The following is a 16,047-nucleotide window of genomic DNA, read 5'->3' on the forward strand; positions in this document are numbered from 1 at the left end:
GGGGTGTCAATGGGTATCAATGGGGTCTCAGTGGGGGGTTCTCAGTGGGTATCAATGGGGTCTCAGTGGGGTCTCAATAGGGGGGTCTCGGCACTCATCAGGGGGCTTAATGGGGATCAATAGGAATCAATGGGGATCAATGGGGCTCAATGAGTATCAATGGAGTCTCAATAGGGATCAGTGGGGCTCAATGGGTCTCAATGGGTACCAATAGGGAACAATGGGTATCAATGGGGTCTCAGTGGGTCTCAATGGGTACCAATAGGGGTCAATGGGTATCAATGGGATCTCAATAGGGATCAATGGGTCTCAGTGGGTACCAGTAGGGATCAGTGGGACCTCAATGGGTATCAATGGGGTCTCAATAGGGATCAATGGGTATCAATAGGATCTCAATAAGGATCAATGAGGTCTCAATGGGTATCAATGGGGTCTCAATGGGTATCAATGGGATCTCAAGAGGGATCAATGGGTCTCAATGGCTATCAATGGGTGTCAATAGGATCTCAATGGGATCAATGGGGTCTCAATGGCTATCAATGGGATCTCAATGGCATCAATGAGTTTCAATGGGATCTCAATGGGGATCAATGGGTATCAATAGGATCTCAATGGGTATCAATGGGATCTCAATAGGGATCAATGGGGTCTCAATGGGTTTCAATGGGGTCTCACTGGGATCAATGGGGTCTCAATAGGGATCAATGGGGTCTCACTGGGATCAATGGGGTCTCAATGGGTCTCAATGGGTCTCAATATGATCTCAATGGGTCTCAATAGGATCTCAAAGGGTCTCAATGGGTCTCAATAGGATCTCAATAAGGATCAATGGGGATCAGTGGGTCTCAATGGGTCTCAATAGGATCTCAGTGGGTCTCAATGGGTCTCAATAGGATCTCAATAGGGATCAATGGGGATCAGTGGGTATCAATGGGTCTCAATAGGATCTCAATGGGTCTCAATAGGTCTCAATAGGATCTCAGTAGGGATCAATGGGGATCAGTGGGTCTCAATGGGTATCAATGGGTCTCAATAGGATCTCAATGGGTCTCAATGGATCTCAATAGGGATCAATGGGGATCAGTGGGTCTCAATAGGATCTCAATGGGATCTCAATGGGTCTCAATAGGATCTCAATGGGTCTCAATGGGTCTCAATGGATCTCAATAGGGATCAATGGGGATCAGTGGGTCTCAATAGGATCTCAATGGGTCTCAATAGGATCTCAATGGGTCTCAATGGGTCTCAATAGGATCTCAATAGGGATCAATGGGGATCAGTGGGTCTCAATGGGTCTCAATGGGTCTCAATAGGATCTCAATGGGTCTCAATGGGTCTCAATAGGATCTCAATGGGTCTCAATGGGTCTCAATAGGATCTCAATAGGGATCAATGGGGATCAGTGGGTCTCAATGGGATCTCAATGGGTCTCAATAGGATCTCAATAGGGATCAATGGGATCAATGGGGATCAGTGGGTCTCAATAGGATCTCAATGGGATCTCAATGGGTCTCAATAGGATCTCAATGGGTCTCAATAGGATCTCAATGGGTCTCAATGGGTCTCAATAGGATCTCAATGGGTCTCAATGGGTCTCAATGGGTCTCAATAGGATCTCAATGGGTCTCAATGGGATCTCAATGGGTCTCAATGGGTCTCAATAGGATCTCAATGGGATCTCAATGGGTCTCAATAGGATCTCAATGGGTCTCAATGGGGTCCCCCATGGGGTCCCCCCCGCACTCACCGTGGGGCTCCCTCAGCCGCAGCAGCCCCAGGGCCCTGCTCAGGTTCCTCAGGGCCCCCTCGAGCCTCGCGTTCTCCCCCCGCAGCCCCCCCAGGGCCTCGCGGAGCTCCGAAGGGGGCCCCCCCTCCCCCACAGCGCCGCCCCCCCCAGCACCAGCGCCAGCAGCAGCCGCTGCCCCACGACGGCCATCGCGTGACGTCACTGGCACCGCCCCCCGTGACGTCATCGCAACCCAACCCCCCCCCCCACCACCACCCGCAATCACTGCGCTTGACTATGGGGGGAACTTCCCCCCCCCCAACATGGTCCCATCCCCCCACCAGCACTATTCCAGCCCCACAAGTGCCCCCTCTGCCCCACAGATACCCCCCAGCCCCTTACATCCCCCCAGCCCCATAGATACCCCCCAGCCCCATAGATACCCCCCAGCCCCATCCATCCCCCTAGCCCCATTGTGTCCCCCAGCCCCATCCATCCCCCCAGCCCCATACATCCCCTCTAAGTCCCATACATCCCCTCCAGCCCCATACAACCCCTCGAAGCCCCATACATCCCCCCCAGCCCCATACATCCCCTCCAGCCCCATACATCCCCTCCAGCCCCATACATCCCCCCAGCCCCATACATCCCCCCAGCCCCATACATCCCCCTCCAGCCCCCTCCAGCCCCATACATCCCCCCCAGCCCCATACATCCCCTCCAGCCCCATACATCCCCCCAGCCCCATACATCCCCTCCAGCCCCATACATCCCCTCGAAGCCCCATACATCCCCTCCAGCCCCATACATCCCCTCTAAGTCCCATCCATCCCCCCCACCCCATACATCCCCCCCAGCCCCATACATCCCCTCTAAGCCCCCATACATACCCCCCCCCATCCATCCCCCCAGCCCCATTGTGTCCCCCAGCCCCATCCATCCCCCCAGCCCCATACATCCCCTCTAAGTCCCATACATCCCCCCAGCCCCATACATCCCCCCAGCCCCATCCATCCCCCTAGCCCCATTGTGTCCCCCAGCCCCATCCATCCCCCCAGCCCCATACATCCCCTCTAAGTCCCGTACATCCCCCCCGCCCCATACATCCCCTCCAGCCCCATACATCCCCCCAGTCCCATACATCCCCCCCAGCCCCATCCATCCCCCCAGCCCCATACATCCCCTCCAGCCCCATACATCCCCTCTAAGTCCCATACATCCCCCCAGCCCCATACATCCCCTCCAGCCCCATACATCCCCTCTAAGTCCCATACATCCCCCAGCCCCATACCCCCCAGCCCCATACATCCCCCCAGCCCCATACATCCCCCCCGCCCCATACATCCCCTCCAGCCCCATACATCCCCCCAGCCCCATACATCCCCCCCAGCCCCATACATCCCCCCAGCCCCATACATCCCCCCAGCCCCATACATCCCCCCCAGCCCCATACATCCCCTCTAAGTCCCATACATCCCCCCAGCCCCATACATCCCCCCAGCCCCATACATCCCCTCCAGCCCCATACATCCCCTCTAAGTCCCATACATCCCCTCCAGCCCCATACATCCCCTCGAAGCCCCATACATCCCCTCCAGCCCCATTCATCCCCTCTAAGTCCCATCCTTCCCCCCCACCCCATACATCCCCCCCAGCCCCATACATCCCCTCCAGCCCCATACATCCCCCCCAGCCCCATACATCCCCTCCAGCCCCATACATCCCCCCAGCCCCATACATCCCCCCAGCCCCATACATCCCCTCTAAGTCCCGTACATCCCCCCCGCCCCATACATCCCCTCCAGCCCCATACATCCCCCCAGCCCCATACATCCCCTCTAAGTCCCGTACATCCCCCCAGCCCCATACATCCCCCCCAGCCCCATACATCCCCCCCAGCCCCATACATCCCCCCAGCCCCATACATCCCCTCTAAGTCCCATACATCCCCCCAGCCCCATACATTCCCTCTAAGCCCCATTGCACCCCCCCATAGCCTCCCATCACAATTAAAGCCACTTTGGGGCTCATTTGAGCAATTTGGGGCAATTTGGGTGGATTTTGGGGCATTTCGGGGCAGTTTGGGGTCGGTTTTGGGGCAATTTGGGTGGATTTTGGGGCATTTCGGGGCAGTTTGGGGTCGGTTTTGGGGCAATTTGGGTGGATTTTGGGGCAATTTCGGGGCATTTTGGGGCCATTTCCGGAGGTCGCCGAAGCGGAAGGCGGAGATTGCCGAAGCTCCGCCCACCTCCTTGGCCCCGCCCACCGCCACCGGAAGTCCCGCCTCCTCCCACCCACATCGAGCCCGTTTGCCGGAGCCGTGACCCCGCAGCCAATCAGAGCGCGGCGCGGAGGTGCCCGCAGGTAATAGCCCCGCCCACTGCGGTGGGGAGGGGTCATGACCCCTCCGTGACCTCCACATGACCCCCCCCTGCCCCCCCCTCCCCCCACCCCACCCCAAGGCTCGTGTCCCTTTAAGGCTCGACGTCACAGCCCGCCCCGGCCTCTGATTGGCTGCAGAGAACGCCCCTCCCGTTCTGATTGGCTCCCGGGAGGGTGGGCGGGGTTGATGGGTTGAGTCCGCCCCGCACAGCTCTGATTGGCTGATGGGGAGGGAGGTGCGGAAGGGGGCGGAGCTGGCGAGCAGCGGCAGCTGCCATTGGTCAGGCGTTTGGGCGAAGCTGATTGGCTGGGGAGGCGGGCGGGGGTGGTTGGGGGCTGCTGATTGGCTGCGGAGTGGGGGGGGGGGGGGGCGGGGAGGGGGCGAGTCACGTGACTGAGACATCGCGTGGCACCCCCACATGCGTGTTCATGCGTTTCCCGCACACACGTGATCACGTGGCACCACGCACACATGTTCATATATGTCCTGCACTCACGTGATCATGTGACTCTGCACACGTGTGTTCACATGACACCGCACACACGTGTTCATGTGTGTCCTGCATACATGTGATCATGTGACACTGCACACGTGTGCTCACGTGACACCGCACACACATGTTCATATATGTCCCTCATACACGTGATCACGTGACTCCGCACACGTGTGTTCACGTGACTCCACACACACATGTTCATGTCTGTCCTGCATACATGTGATCAAGTGACACCGCACACACGTGTTCATGTGTATCCTGCATACGTGTGATCACGTGACTCCGCACACGTGTGTTCATGTGACACCGCACACGCATATTCATGTGTCTCCTGCATACATGTGATCACGTGACACTGCACATGTGTGCTCATGTGACACCGCACACACATGTTCATATATGTCCCTCATACACGTGATCACATGATTCTGCACACGTGTGTTCACATGACACCGCACACACGTGTTCATGTGTGTCCTGCATACATGTGATCACGTGACACTGCACACGTGTGCTCATGTGACACCGCACACACATGTTCATATATGTCCCTCATACACGTGATCACGTGACTCCGCACATGTGTTCACACGACACCGCACACACATGTTCATGTGTGTCGCACACACACGTGATAACGTGACTGCACACACGTGTGTTCGGGTGACACTGCACACGCGTGTTCACGTGACACCGCACACACATGTTCATATATGTCCCGCTCACACGTGATCACGTGACACCGCACACACGTGTTCATATATGTCCCGCACACACGTGATCAAGTGACACCGCACACACGTGTTCATATATGTCCCGCACACACGGGATCACGTGACACCGCACACACGTGTCCATGTGTGTCCCGCGCACAGGTGACCCCGCCCACGGGTGACCACGTGACCATGCCCCGCCTGGGCCGCCTCTGCCCCTCCCGCTCCGTGCTGCTGCTCTGTGACCTCCAGGAGCGCTTCCGGCCCCACGTGCACGCGTTCGGCCCCGTCCTCAGCGCGGCCGCGCGGCTCCGCAAGGTGCCCAGGCCCATAGAGACCCATAGAGACCCATAGAGACCCATAGAGACCCATAGAGACCCATAGAGACACATAGAGACACATAGAGACACATAGGGACACATAGGGACACATAGGGACACATAGAGACACATAGAGACACATAGAGACACATAGAGACCCATAGAGACACATAGAGACACATAGAGACACATAGGGACCCATAGAGACACATAGAGACACATAGAGACCCATAGAGACACATAGAGACACATAGGGACCCATAGAGACCCATAGAGACACATAGAGACACATAGGGACCCATAGAGACACATAGAGACCCCCATAGGGACCCATAGAGACCCATAGAGACACATAGAGACCCATAGAGACACATAGAGACACATAGGGACCCATAGAGACACATAGAGACACATAGAGACACATAGAGACACATAGAGACCCATAGAGACCCATAGAGACCCATAGAGACCCATAGAGACCCATAGAGACCCATAGAGACCCATAGAGACACATAGGGACCCATAGAGACACATAGAGACACATAGAGACACATAGAGACACATAGAGACACATAGAGACCCATAGAGACCCATAGAGACACATAGAGACACATAGAGACACATAGAGACACATAGAGACACATAGGGACACATAGAGACACATAGAGACCCATAGAGACACATAGAGACCCATAGGGACCCATAGAGACCCATAGGGACCCATAGAGACCCATAGAGACCCATAGAGACCCATAGAGACCCATAGAGACACATAGAGACACATAGAGACCCATAGAGAACCATAGAGACCCATAGAGACCCATAGGGACCCATAGAGACCCATAGGGACCCATAGAGACACATAGAGACACATAGAGACCCATAGAGACCCATAGGGACCCATAGGGACCCATAGAGACCCATAGAGACACATAGAGACACATAGAGACCCATAGAGACACATAGAGACACATAGAGACACATAGGGACACATAGAGACACATAGGGACACATAGGGACACATAGAGACCCATAGAGAACCATAGAGACCCATAGAGACCCATAGGGACCCATAGAGACCCATAGGGACCCATAGAGACACATAGAGACACATAGAGACCCATAGAGACCCATAGGGACCCATAGGGACCCATAGAGACCCATAGAGACACATAGAGACACATAGAGACCCATAGAGACACATAGAGACACATAGAGACACATAGGGACACATAGAGACACATAGGGACACATAGGGACACATAGAGACACATAGAGACACATAGGGACACATAGGGACACATAGAGACACATAGAGACACATAGAGACACATAGAGACACATAGAGACACATAGAGACCCATAGAGACACATAGAGACCCATAGAGACCCATAGAGACACATAGAGACCCATAGAGACACATAGAGACACATAGAGACACATAGAGACCCATAGAGACACATAGAGACCCATAGAGACCCATAGAGACACATAGAGACCCATAGAGACACATAGAGACACATAGAGACACATAGGGACACATAGAGACACATAGAGACACATAGAGACACATAGAGACACATAGGGACACATAGGGACACATAGAGACACATAGAGACACATAGAGACACATAGAGACACATAGGGACACATAGAGACACATAGAGACACATAGGGACACATAGGGACACATAGGGACACATAGAGACACATAGGGACACATAGAGACCCATAGAGACCCATAGAGACCCATAGAGACCCATAGCGACCTATAGAGACCCATAGAGACCATAGAGGCCCATAGAGACCATACAGACCATAGAGACCTATAAGGACCCATAGCAACCCATAGGGACCCATAGAGACCCATAGGGACCCATAGGCACCCATAGAGACCCATAGAGGCCCATAGAGACCATACAGACCATAGAGACCTATAAGGACCCATAGCAACCGATAGGGACCCATAGAGACCCATAGGGACCCATAGGGACCCATAGAGACCCATAGGGACCCATAGAGACCATAGAGAACCATAGATACCAATAGAGACCCATAGAGACCACAGAGACCCTGTAGAGACCCATACAGACCCCATAGCACCCATAAAGCCCTATGGGACACATAGAAACCCCCCAACACCTGGACACTCATATGTGCTCCCATTGATCCCATATCCATGCCCGCTGACCCCATATCCAGTCCCTATTGACTCCACATACAGTCCCCATTGCCCCCATATCCATCCCTATTGACCCCATATCCATCCCCATTGACCCCCATATCCATCCCCATTGACCCCACATCCATCCCTATTGACCCTATATTCATCCCCATTGCCACCATATCCAGGCCCATTGCCCCCTGTTGCCCCCCATTGCCCCCTATTTACCCCCATTGCCTCCATTGCCTCCCATTAACCCCCATTGTCCCCCATTAACCCCCATTGCCCCCATTGCCCCCATTACCCCCCATTAACCCCCATTGCCCCCATTGCCTCCCCTTAACCCCCATTAACCCCCATTGCCCCCATTAACCCCCATTAATCCCCATTGCCCCCCATTAACCCCCATTAATCCCCATTGCCCCCATTACCCCCCATTGCCCCCCATTAACCCCCATTAGCCCCCATTAACCCCCATTGCCCCCATTAACCCCCATTGCCCCCCATTAACCCCCATTAACCCCCATTTCTCCCCCATTACCCCCATTAACCCCCATTTCCCCCCATTAACCCCCATTAATCCCCATTGCCCCCATTAACCCCCATTGCCCCCATTGCCCCCATTAACCCCCATTAATCCCCATTGCCCCCATTACCCCCCATTGCCCCCCATTAACCCCCATTAACCCCCATTAACCCCCATTGCCCCCATTAACCCCCATTGCCCCCCATTAACCCCCATTAGCCCCCATTAACCCCCATTGCCCCCATTGCCCCCCATTGCCCCCATTAACCCCCATTAACCCCCATTGCCCCCCAGGGCTGCCAGGTGCTGGGGGTGCCGGTGCTGGTGACCGAGCAGCGCCCGGAGGCTCTGGGCCCCACGGTCCCCGAGCTGGGGGTGCAGGATCTGACCCCGCACCCCAAGAGCTCCTTTAGTGGGGTCCCGGTGCTGGGGGCCCAGCTCAGCGCCCACCCCCACCTCAGCGCCGTCCTCCTGTGCGGCATCGAGGCGCAGGCCTGCGTGCTGGTGAGGGGCGATGGGGGCGAGGGGTTGAGGGGGGAATGGGGGTGAGGGGGGTGAGGGGGGTGAGGGGGGAATGGGGATGATGGGGGAATGAGGGTGATGGGGGAATGGGGGTGATGGTAATGGGGGTGATGGGGGTGAGGGGGGAATGAGGGTGATGCGGGCAATGGGGGTGATGGGGTTAATGGGATAATGGGGGCAATGGGGTAATGGGGGTGATGGGGGTAATGGGATAATGGGGGCAATGGGGTAATGGGGGTGATGGGGGTGATGGGGGTAATGGGATAATGGGGGCAATGGGGTAATGGGGTAATGGGGGTGATGGGGGTAATGGGGGTGATGGGGTAATGGGGGTGATGGGGTAATGGGATAATGGGGGCAATGGGGTAATGGGGGCAATGGGGGTGATGGGGGTAATGGGGGTGATGGGGGTAATGGGATAATGGGGTAATGGGGGGCAATGGGGGTGATGGGGTAATGGGATAATGGGGGCAATGGGGTAATGGGGGTGATGGGGCAATGGGGGTGATGGGGGAATGGGGAGTAATAGGGGTGATGGGGGCAATGGGGTGTTGGGGGTAATGGGGGTGATGGGGTGATGGGGGTGATGGGGTAATGGGATGAGGGAAATGGGGTGATGGGGTGATGGGGTGATGGGGTAATTGGGGTGATGGGGTAATGGGGGTGATGGAGTAATGGGGGGTAATGGGGGTGATGGGGTAATGGGGGTAATAGGGGAAATGGGGGTGATGGGGGTGATGGGTTAATGGGGATGAGGGGGTAATGGGGTAATGGGGGTCAATGGGGTAATGGGGGTAATGGGGGTGTTGGGGTAATGGGGAGAATGGGCGAATGAGGGAAATGGGGGTGATGGGGGTCAATGGGGTAATGGGGATGGTGCGGTAATGGGGGTAATGGGGCAATGGTAATGGGGGGAATGGGATAATGGGGATGATGGGGGCTATGAGGGCAATGGGGGTAATGGGGGCAATGGGAGTGATGGGAATGTGGGCAATGGGGGGAATGGGGGGGAATGCGGGGATGGGGGGTGAGGGGAATGGGGAAATGGTAATGAGGGCAATGGGGGTAATGGGGCAATGGGGGCAATGGGGATAATGGGGGCAACAGGGGAATGGGGGCAATAGGAGTAATGGGGATAATGGGGTGATGGGGCTGATAGGGTAATGGGAAGAATGGGGGGAATGGGATCAATGGGGGGAATGGGGGCATTGGGTTAAGGGGGACAATGGGGGTAATGGTGGCAAAGGGGGTAATGGGGTGATAGGGCCAATGGGGGGGATGGGGGAATGGGGGCAATGGGAATGGAGGCAATGGGGGAATGGGGGGAAATGGGATCAATGGGGGTGATGGGGGAATGGGGTGATGGGGGCAACGGGGTAATGGCAGTAATGGGAATGGGGGAATGGGGTGATGGGGTAATGGGGGTGATTGGGGTGATGGGGACAATGGGGGCATTGTGGAGAATGGGGGTGATTGGGGGAATGGGGGATGGGGGGGGGAATAATGGGGGATGGGGGTAATGGGGGTCAATGGTGATGGGGGGATGGGGGCAATGGGATGGGGAAGGCAGTTAGGTGTTGGGGAACAATGGGGTGCAATGGGGATGGATATGGGGTCAATGGGGGGATATGGGGTCAATGGGGATGGATAAGGGGTCAATGGGGATGGATATGGGGTCAATGGGGTGGATATGGGGTCAATGGGGATGGATAAGTGGTCAATGGGGATGGATATGGGGTCAATGTGGGGGATCTGGGGTCAATGGGCATGGATATGGGGTCAATGGGGATGGATATGGGGTCAATGGGGACTGGATATGGGGTCAATGGGGATGGATATGGGGTCAATGGGGATGGATAAGGGGTCAATGGGGTGGATATGGGGTCAATGGGGATGGGATATGGGGTCAATGGGGTGGATATGGGGTCAATGGGGATGGATATGGGGTCAATGGGGTGGATATGGGGTCAATGGGACTGGATATGGGGTCAATGGGGATGGATATGGGGTCAATGGGGTGGATATGGGGTCAATGGGGATGGATAAGGGGTCAATGGGGTGGATATGGGGTCAATGGGGATGGATGTGGGGTCAATGGGGATGGGTATGGGGTCAATGGGGTGGATATGGGGTCAATGGGGATGGATGTGGGGTCAATGGGGATGGGTATGGGGTCAATGGGGTGGATATGGGGTCAATGGGGATGGATATGGGGTCAATGGGGTGGATATGGGGTCAATGGGGATGGGTATGGGGTCAATGGGGTGGATATGGGGTCAATGGGGATGGATGTGGGGTCAATGGGGATGGGTATGGGGTCAATGGGGTGGATATGGGGTCAATGGGCCCCCCCTTTCCTTCCCCCCATAGCAAACAGCCCTGGACCTACTGGAGCGGGGCCTGGATGTGCACGTGGCCGTGGATGCCTGCTCCTCGCGCAGGTGGGGGCAATGGGGGAGCTATGGGGAGCTATGGGGCATGGGGGGCAATGGGGAGCAATGGGATCCATGGGGCTCAGTGGGTGTCAACAGGTTCCAGTGGGTGTCAATGGGTGTCAGCGGGTTCCAATGGGTGTCAATGGGTGTCAATGGGTGTCAGCGGGTTCCAATGGGTGTCAATGGGTGTCAATGGGTGTCAGTGGGTTCCAATGGGTGTCAATGGGTGTCAATGGGTGTCAGCGGGTTCCAATGGGTGTCAATGGGTTCCAATGGGTTCCAGTGGGTTCCAATGGGTGTCAATGGGTGTCAATGGGTTCCAATGGGTGTCAATGGGTGTCAGTGGGTTCCAATGGGTGTCAGTGGGTGTCAATGGGTTCCAATGGGTGTTAATGGGTTCCACTGGGTTCCAATGGGTGACAATGGGTCTCAATGGGGTTCAGTGGGGTTCAATGGGTGTCAATGGGTTCCAATGGGTGTCAATGGGTCTCTATGGGTCTCAATGGTGTTCAGTGGGGTTCAATGGGTGTCAATGGCTTCCATTGGGTGTCAATGGGTTCCAATGGGTGTCAATGGGTGTCAATGGGGTTCAGTGGGGTTCAGTGGGTGTCAATGGGTTCCAATGGGTGTCAATGGGGTTCAGTGGGGTTCAGTGGGTGTCAATGGGTTCCAATGGGTGTCATTGGGTCTCTATGGGTCCCAATGGGTTCCATGGGTCTCCCTGCTATGGGGCAGCCCCATGGAGCGGGCCGTGGCCCTGCATCGGCTCCAGGCCAGCGGCGCCTTCCTGGGCACGAGCGAGAGCCTCCTGTTGGGGCTGCTGCGGGACAGCGCCCACCCCCGCTTCCGGCAGGTACGGCCCCGCCCCCTATGCAAATGAGACCGCACTGCACCGCCCCCTATGCAAATGAGACCGCACGGCACCGTCTCTTATGCAAATTAGCCAGCTCGGCACTGCCTCTTATGCAAATGAGCCCACATGGCACTGCTTCTTATGCAAATGAGCCCGCATGGCGCCGCCTCTTATGCAAATGAGCCCGCAAGGCACCGCCCCTTATGCAAATGAGCCCGCACGACACCGCCTCTTATGCAAATGAGCCCGCAAGGCACCCCCCCCTTATGCAAATGAGCCCGCACGGCACCGCCTCTTATGCCAATGAGCCCGCAAGGCACCGCCCCCTATGCAAATGAGCCCGCACGGCACCGCCTCTTATGCCAATGAGCCCGCAAGGCACCGCCCCTTATGCAAATGAGCCTGCACGGCACCGCCCCTTATGCAAATGAGCCTGCACGGCACCGCCCACCGGGCTCTCAGCATCTTTCCATGCCCCACATTCAGTCGGGGGGGGTGGTGGGGTCTTTGCTGTTGGGTATAATAGGGGGGTAATTAGGGGTAATGAGGGGTTAATTAAGGGGCAATTAGGGGGTAATTGGGGTAATTAAGGGGTTATCAGGGGTTGGGGTAATTAGGGGTTTACTGGGTAATTAAGGGATAATTAGGGGTTTATTGGGGTTAATTAAGTGGTAATTAGGGGGTTAGGGTAATTAGGGGTTTATAGGGGGTAATTAAGGGGTAATGAGGGGTTTAGGGTAATTAGTGGTTTGTTGGGCGTAATTAAGTGGTAATGAGGGGTTTAGGGTAATTAGGGTTTTATTGGGGCAATTAAGGGGTAATTAGGTTTTTTTGTGGTAATTAGTGGTTTGCTGGGCATAATTAAGGGGTAATGAGGGGTTTAGGGTAATTAGGGGTTTATTAGGGTTAATTAAGGGGTAATGAGGGGTTTAGGGTAATTAGGGGTTTATTGGGGTAATTAAGGGGTAATTAGGGGTTTATTGGAGTTAATTAAGGGGTAATGAGGCGTTTAGGGTAATTAGGGGTTTAATGGGGTAATTAAATGGTAATAGGTTGTTTATTGGGATTAATTAAGGGGTAATGAGGGTTTTAGAGTAATTAGGAGTTTATTGGGGTAATTAAGGGCTAATGAGGGGGTTAGGGTAATTAGGGTGTTACTGGGGTAATTAACGGGTAATTAGGGGTTATTGGGTGTAATTAATGGGTAATTAAGGGTATAGGGTAATTAGGATTTTATTGGGGTAATTAAGGAGTATTGAGGGGTTGAGGGTAATTAGGGGTTCATTGTGGTAATTAAGTGGTAATTAGGGTTTATTCGGGGTAATTAAGAGCTAATTAGGGGTTTGTTGGGGGTTAATAAAGGGTTAAATGGAGGTTCATTATGGGTAATTAAGAGGTAATCAGGTTTAATGGGGTAATTCAAAGGTAATTAGCAGGGTAGTTAAGAAGTAACGAGGTCTTCGTTGGTAGTTTATTAGGGGTTAACTGGCGTTAATTATGGGCTAATTATGGGCTAATTATGGTGTTAATTACAGGCTATTAGGGGATTAATTAGCGGGTTCATAGGAAGTTGCATATGGTGCTCATTAGCGGGTTTATTAGTGGCTGGTTATGGGCTCATTAACGCTCAGTAACATTCATTGGCGCTAATTAACATTCATTAGTGCTCATTAACACTCATTAGTGCTCATTAACAATCAAAAATATTCATTAACGCTCATTCATATTCATTCACACGTTTATGTTCATTGGTATTGATCAATGGATTGCCTTCCATTAACGTTCATTAACACTCATCAATATTCATTAATGCTCATTAACACTCATTAACCTTTATAAACAATCATTAACGTTCATTAGCGCTAATTCTCATTGACTATCATTAACGCTCATTACCATTCAGTAACGCTCATTAACGTTAATTAATACTCACTTTCATTATTGCTCATTAACACTCATTGATGCAAAATTAATAGTCACCAACTCTCATTAATATTCATTAATGCTCATTAACATTCGTTCGCTCTCATTAGCGCTCAGAAGCTCTCATCAACATTCATTAACTCTCATTAACACCCAACAGCGATCATCAACATTAATTAGCGCTCATTAACATTCATGAACACTCATCAATATTCGTTAGCGCTCCTTGATATTCATTAGTGCTCATTAGCTCGTGTTCATAAACAGACATCAATATTCATCAGCGCTCATTAATATTCATTAGCGTTCATTAATATTCGGTGGCGCTCTGTAATATTCGTAGATACCCAACACTTCATTCCTGCACACTAATATTCATGAGAGCTCATCAATATTCATGAGAGCTCATTAATATTCATGAGAGCTGATTAATATTCATGAGAGCTCATTCCACTCTTGCCCCAGGTGCTGGAGCTGATCAAGGAGCCCATCCCTAACGTGGAGCTGCTGCAGGGGGGGCCATGGGGGTTCTGAGCCCCACAACCACCCCCATGGGGGTCAATAAACGCTGCCCCTCACCCCCCCCCCCCAGGGCCCGGCTGAGTTCTTGGGGGGCGGCTATGGGGAGAGGGGGGTCTATAGGGGGTCTATGGGGAGAGGGGGGTCTATAGGGGGTCTATGGGGAGGGGGGCATCTATAGGGGGTCTATGGGGAGAGGGGGGTCTATAGGGGGTCTATGGGGAGAGGGGGGTCTATAGGGGGTCTACGGGGAGAGGGGGTGTCTATAGGGGTTCTATGGGGAGAGGGGGGTCTATAGGGGGTCTATGGGGAGAGGGGGGGTCTATGGGGAGCCGGGGGTCTATGGGGAGATGGGGAGGGTCTATAGGGGTTCTATGGGGAGAGGGGGGTCTATAGGGGGTCTATGGGGAGAGGGGGGTCTATAGGGGTTCTATGGGGAGAGGGGGGGGGGCAGTCGGGTCTATAGGGGGTCTATGGGGAGAGGGGGGGTGTATAGGGGGTCTATGGGGAGGGGGGAGGGGGTCTAGGGGGAGAGGGGGGGTCTATAGGGGGTCTATGGGGAGATGGGGCTTATGGCGGTGTCTATGAGGATGGGGGGTCTATAGGGGTTCTATGGGGAGAGGGGGGTCTATGGGGAGAGGGGGTCTATAGGGGGTCTATGGGGAGCGGGGGGTTGGGGGGGTCTATGGGGGGGGTCTATAGGGGGTCTACGTGGAGTTGGGGCTTATGGGGTGGTCTAAGGGGAGAGGGGGGGTTCTATAGGGGTTCTATGGGAAGATGGGGGTCATGGGGGTGTCTGTAGGAGTTCTATGGGGAGAGGGGGGTCCGGGTGGGTCTATAGGGGGTCTATGGGGAGAGGAGGGGTCCTGGGGGTGTCTATAGGGTTCTATGGGAAGAGGAAGGTCCTGGGGGTGTCTATAGGGGGTCTATGGGGAGAGAGGTTCCTGGGGGCGTCTATGGGGTTCTATGGGAAGAGGAGGGTGCTGGGGGGGTCTATAGGGGATCTATGGGGAGAGGGGGTGTCTATGGGGTTCTATGGGGACAGGGGGTGTCTATGGGGTTCTATGGGAAGATGGGGGGCTTGGGGGTGTCTATAGGGGATCTATGGGAAGATGGGGGGCTTGGGGGGGTCTATAGGGGATCTATGGGAAGATGGGGGGCTTGGGGGGGTCTATAGGGGATCTATGGGGATCCCCAAAAGGGGTTCCTGTAGGGGGGGGCTCCCCATTGACCCCAGCCCATGGGACCCCTCTTAGCCCCGCCCCCTGCCCTGATTGGCACCCGCCTCGTCCAATGGCATCGCCCCCATGGCTGCTCTCAGCCAATGAAACCCCCCCTCCTTCCCCCCCCCGCGGGAGCTGCCGCTGGAGCCGCGACGGCACCGGGACCCCCCCGGGACCCCAAAACCCCCCCGGGGCCCCCTCCCCCATCACCGGGACCCCCCTTTAACCCCCCCACCCCCACCC

The 16,047-nt window shown here is 54.7% G+C and overlaps 1 protein-coding gene across 1 annotated transcript; it reads left to right on the forward strand.

Moving 5' to 3' along the window:
• Nucleotides 1–5,491: 5,491 nt before the first annotated feature.
• ISOC2 (isochorismatase domain containing 2) lies at nt 5,492–14,596 on the forward strand. Its single transcript, XM_057398356.1, has 5 exons — nt 5,492–5,636; nt 8,624–8,833; nt 11,222–11,292; nt 12,022–12,139; nt 14,528–14,596. Exons 1-5 carry the CDS (start codon nt 5,511–5,513, stop codon nt 14,594–14,596), a joined length of 594 nt encoding a protein of 197 aa, XP_057254339.1. The 5' UTR covers nt 5,492–5,510.
• Nucleotides 14,597–16,047: the final 1,451 nt, after the last annotated feature.

Source organism: Pezoporus wallicus, unplaced genomic scaffold, assembly GCF_028554395.1.
Source record: "Pezoporus wallicus isolate ANWC-B61680 ecotype Strahan unplaced genomic scaffold, APGP_CSIRO_Pwel_v1 contig_12739, whole genome shotgun sequence".
NCBI lineage: Eukaryota > Metazoa > Chordata > Aves > Psittaciformes > Psittacidae > Pezoporus > Pezoporus wallicus.

What these genes read in the sequence shown, in the direction of transcription:
- ISOC2 (XM_057398356.1), top strand. Translation starts at nt 5,511, where the DNA reads ATGCCCCGCCTGGGCCGCCTCTGCCCCTCCCGCTCCGTGCTGCTGCTC. An exon ending in AGGCGCAGGCCTGCGTGCTG is followed by an intron (nt 8,834 to 11,221) that starts GTGAGGGGCGAT and finishes TTCCCCCCATAG; the next exon opens with CAAACAGCCCTGGACCTACT. An exon ending in GATGCCTGCTCCTCGCGCAG is followed by an intron (nt 11,293 to 12,021) that starts GTGGGGGCAATG and finishes GCTATGGGGCAG; the next exon opens with CCCCATGGAGCGGGCCGTGG.